We start from the raw sequence: 2,500 nt of genomic DNA, 5'->3' as shown, positions 1-2,500 counted from the left end.
TATATATATATATATATATATTTATGAATGTATTTACATACACACACACACACACACACACACACACACACACACACACACACACACACACACACACACACACACACACACACACACACACACACACACACACACCAGATGGATATATATATATATTATACTCTCTGACATTTCCACCGATGTGATATTACTTCTGCCCCTTAATTTTCAGGAACTGCAGGACCTGGGGCGGGACCCACCAGCACAATGCTCAGCGGGTCCAGTAGGAGACGACCTCTTTCACTGGCAAGCCACAATTATGGGCCCAACAGATAGTCCATTCCAGGGAGGGGTATTTTTCTTAAACATCCATTTTCCTACTGACTACCCTTTCAAACCTCCAAAAGTAAGTTGGTCATTTTACATTACAATTTTTTATTTGTTTTGCTGTTTTGAGAAAATAAATACCTCATGGAAAGATATGTCAGCATATTCAGTATAATGCAATACAAAAACAGTAATTTATACTTATTACTCACATATTGAAATGTGATTTTGAATAGTATTAATGAAGCAATGAACTTTTTAAAGACAATTATTGTTGTCATATAAAATGTCTGAGATTAATGCTATTAAATGTTCTTCTTTGTTCCTTTGCTGGAAATGTAACTGGATTCTTTATAACTACCTGGGCTTTCTATTGTTGCATATAAGACTGCCAAATCATGTTCCTTAGAGTTGCAAATTTTTGTCAAGGACATTTAATTTTTTGCAAATTTTATAAGTATCTAGATAGTTTTAGGAAAATACATATTATTTTTTACCTTTCCAAGACAGGCCAAATCTTTAAATTTTCAAAGTTTTTTAAATTTATGATATGAAATATGAGTATATATACAATGACGGGTGTCACATACATGTGACTCTGTGAAAAGTGTGTAACGCCAGGTTTGAATACGTATTTTATGCGTCATCAGCATCTGCTCACATTCGAAGTGCACACAGTCTAGAATTATTATAGCTATAACAGCGCTAGCTTCAGAGCTTTAGGGTTCCAAAGTCAGCCTAAACCCTCGTTTTGTGACTGATTTATGGTTTGTGCTGCCCATAGGGCAGAGAAAACACTTTCCATCTCTGTCTATTCATCCGCTGAGGTGGTGGCCATCTGCCCCATGCCCAATCCTCCGCCATGCCAGCCATAGAAAAAGCCATGACATCATATCACGTCCCTGGCAGGAAGACCAGCCTAGCCATGACATGATATTACACCATTTCTAGTTAACCCAATCCCGACTGGCCCAGCGAAAAGTGGCAACCCCCTATGCCGGGCCTATGCAATATTGCATCGGGAACGGCACACTGGTGTTTTGCCCCTTCATTAGGTTAAGGGGTTAATCATTTAAAAAGTCTTATCAAGTATATGAAGTATGGTCCTTTATGTATAGTCTTCCATTAACATGGTAGATTTAATCATAATGCATTGAATTATAAGTTACTAGTCAAACTATTTTGGTTAGATATTGTCCCTTTCCTATTCCTTTCCTATTAGTCCTCCTTCACTATATATCTATAAAACTTACTGATCATTGCCTTCAGTTTTGTAGTCCTTTCTTCCTTCAGCTTTACAAAATTAGGATAGATTAGTTTTCTCCTTTTGAACTTGTTTTAAGTTTATATCAAATATTTTGATGCAACATCTGTATATTTTATTTTACATAATTTGATGGTTGATAGTAAGTGGCAGAACCATATAGTTTGTGATTGGAACACGTGTTTTACCAAAAGGGCGGCGGTGGGCCTGATATGGAATTCAGCCTGAAAGAGGGATTTAGAGCAGAGATGAATTAGAAAGAATCTCATCAGAATAGGATAAGTATTTGCAGACAATTAATGAGAAAGAATTATTCAACAGTGCCAGATATATAATTGATTTTTTCATATAAATTCTTTATCAGAATTATGGAAATCAGATAAAGTTAAAGATATCAAAAAGTTAAGTGTATGGTTATACAGAGATGTTTTACATTTCCATTCAAGAAAGAAGTCTACAGAAGGAGTTTTTATAATGTAATTGAAACGTGATAGAATTATTTTGTCAATTTTACCATTACTGATAAGGAGGTTTTCACTCTAAATGGTCTTAACGCCAGGGCATTTCAAGCACGTAATACCTTGGGCTATTCACCCACTCTGGCTGCAGCTAACCATCATCCAGTTTGATCATCCAGTTTGCCAGCCATACGAAATGCTGTGATGAAATATCTCGTCTCTTGACTTGATATTTTGTCACCCTACATCAACATGTTAACCCATTCACGACAGATGACATCATATCAAATAAAGTTTCTCTATGTATATACACATTTTACATAGTTCTGTATGTATATACACAGTATAGTTGCCATTGAGCATACACTTTTTCTTGACTTTTTTTAGGGTATAAACAAATACAAAACCTCTTTTTGTTACCTCTTAAGATTATGGTGGGTGTGGATCTGAGAAGTTCAGCATGGCATCGCTG

At 35.9% G+C, this 2,500-nt stretch overlaps 1 protein-coding gene across 2 annotated transcripts in view; it reads left to right on the top strand.

The window, feature by feature from the left end:
• Window positions 1–2,500, top strand: part of LOC122250826 (ubiquitin-conjugating enzyme E2-17 kDa) — a 20,582-nt gene that overhangs the window by 11,693 nt on the left and 6,389 nt on the right. For both annotated transcript variants that reach the window (XM_043012479.2, XM_086543386.1), the window contains one exon: window positions 212–385. In XM_043012479.2, the coding sequence (XP_042868413.1) occupies window positions 212–385 (174 nt within the window). The remainder of the gene's footprint in view (window positions 1–211; window positions 386–2,500) is intronic.

The sequence above is a fragment of the Penaeus japonicus genome, unplaced genomic scaffold, assembly GCF_977035675.1.
Source record: "Penaeus japonicus unplaced genomic scaffold, GWHDUDI00000001_assembly GWHDUDI00000013, whole genome shotgun sequence".
NCBI classification, from domain to species: Eukaryota; Metazoa; Arthropoda; class Malacostraca; order Decapoda; family Penaeidae; genus Penaeus; species Penaeus japonicus.
This window is presented reverse-complemented; position numbering and strand designations above follow the sequence as displayed.